Source organism: Lottia gigantea (genome assembly GCF_000327385.1).
Source record: "Lottia gigantea unplaced genomic scaffold LOTGIsca_42, whole genome shotgun sequence".
In the NCBI taxonomy this organism is placed as follows: domain Eukaryota; kingdom Metazoa; phylum Mollusca; class Gastropoda; family Lottiidae; genus Lottia; species Lottia gigantea.
Window position 1 is genome coordinate 308,371 of NW_008709463.1, and position 1,633 is coordinate 310,003.

At 34.2% G+C, this 1,633-nt stretch overlaps 1 protein-coding gene across 1 annotated transcript in view; it reads left to right on the forward strand.

Annotated features, from left to right (window-relative positions):
* LOTGIDRAFT_163812 (hypothetical protein) overlaps positions 1-1,633 on the forward strand; it is a gene marked incomplete at both ends in the record, with an annotated part of 27,635 nt that overhangs the window by 864 nt on the left and 25,138 nt on the right. The window contains one exon of the mRNA XM_009060366.1: positions 1,365-1,490. Within this exon, the coding sequence (XP_009058614.1) occupies positions 1,365-1,490 (126 nt within the window). The remainder of the gene's footprint in view (positions 1-1,364; positions 1,491-1,633) is intronic.

Here is a 1,633-nt window from a genome sequence, read left to right on the forward strand (position 1 = left end):
TCTCTACCATATTTTTCCTTCGTTTAACCATCGTACCTTAGTCTCAGAAACAGGATTTATTTGGCTAAGCTAATCAGTAATAGTGTTCACAGCTCACTGTCGCCTTATTAGCTCTTGTTAATAATAACTAGTTTCTTTTCAACTGTCCCAACCTAATATATTGCATATTTTACTTTCTGTTGCTACTCTCAAGGTTTTTAAAGATCCCTCGTCAGCTGGAAATCGAAAAAGATCAGGCTAATGCGGCTGTCCTGGCAAAATTTCCCTCATGGCACCCTGCATGGCGTTGCCCGTCTTCATTAGCCCACAAGGTGCAGAAAAGTAGGACGTAAAACTCCATTCATTTCATTTCATTTACTCTCAAGGTTATTAATTAGTAAAATGTATTCTAGTTTTTTTGAGGCCTAGTTAAGATTATGATTTGGGTTATTTCTGCTGTGGATGCTAGGTACAGTACAGGTTTTGGCCTTGTGGCATTTAGAGATCCACAACTTCTAATCTTGGAAAAAGTTTGGTTTTATTCAGTGTTTTTGAAGTTTCATATAAACCAAAATACAATGTATTAAACAGTTATCTGGTTTGATATTGGCCTGGCTATTATTATTAAAGATTGACATATCTAGGTCATGTATATATATATATAACTAATTAGCCCTGGAGGCCTGTAGGAAACAATGTTTTAATGTTATTAAGTTTAATTACTAAGTCCTACTTTACTACTGTATGTATAGTTGCCTACTTTACTACTGTATGTATAGTTGCCTACTTTACTACTGTATGTATAGTTGCCTACTTTACTACTGTATGTATAGTTGCCTACTTTACCACTGTATGTATAGTTGCCTACTTTACTACTGTATGTATAGTTGCCTACTTTACTACTGTATGTATAGTTGCCTACTTTACTACTGTATGTATAGTTGCCTACTTTACTACTGTATGTATAGTTGCCTACTTTACTACTGTATGTATAGTTGCCTACTTTACTACTGTATGTATAGTTGCCTACTTTACTACTGTATGTATAGTTGCCTACTTTACTACTGTATGTATAGTTGCCTAGTTTACTACTGTATGTATAGTTGCCTAGTTAACTACTGTATGTATAGTTGCCTACTTTACTACTGTATGTATAGTTGCCTACTTTACTACTGTATGTATAGTTGCCTACTTTACTACTGTATGTATAGTTGCCTAGTTTACTACTGTGGAATTGCAGGAACCACAGACATCTGATTGAAAATTGGAATGGTGTAAATTGAAGCTATCACTGTTTTTGATAAACATATGTTTTAAAAAAACTAGCTATTATAGTGTTTATTTATAAACAATATTAAACTGTTATGTATTCTCTATAATTTTAGACCCTTGCCAGATTAAAAGAAGAATTTTTATTAAGTCGTTATGGTGGTTCGTCTCCTGATGTCTCAACCTTGTCTTTAAATCAAGATCGTTCCACGACGGCATCACAGACAGATTTACGTGGAGAGGTAGGCATCACAATTTATTTCCTTAACACACAAGTTAATAAGAAACAGGAAGTTTTTAGCTGAGTCAATCAGTAGTTCACTGTCTTCAAATCTGTCTTCATATGTGTCTAGTATTACATTAACGAGCATTTTCCAGCCAACCT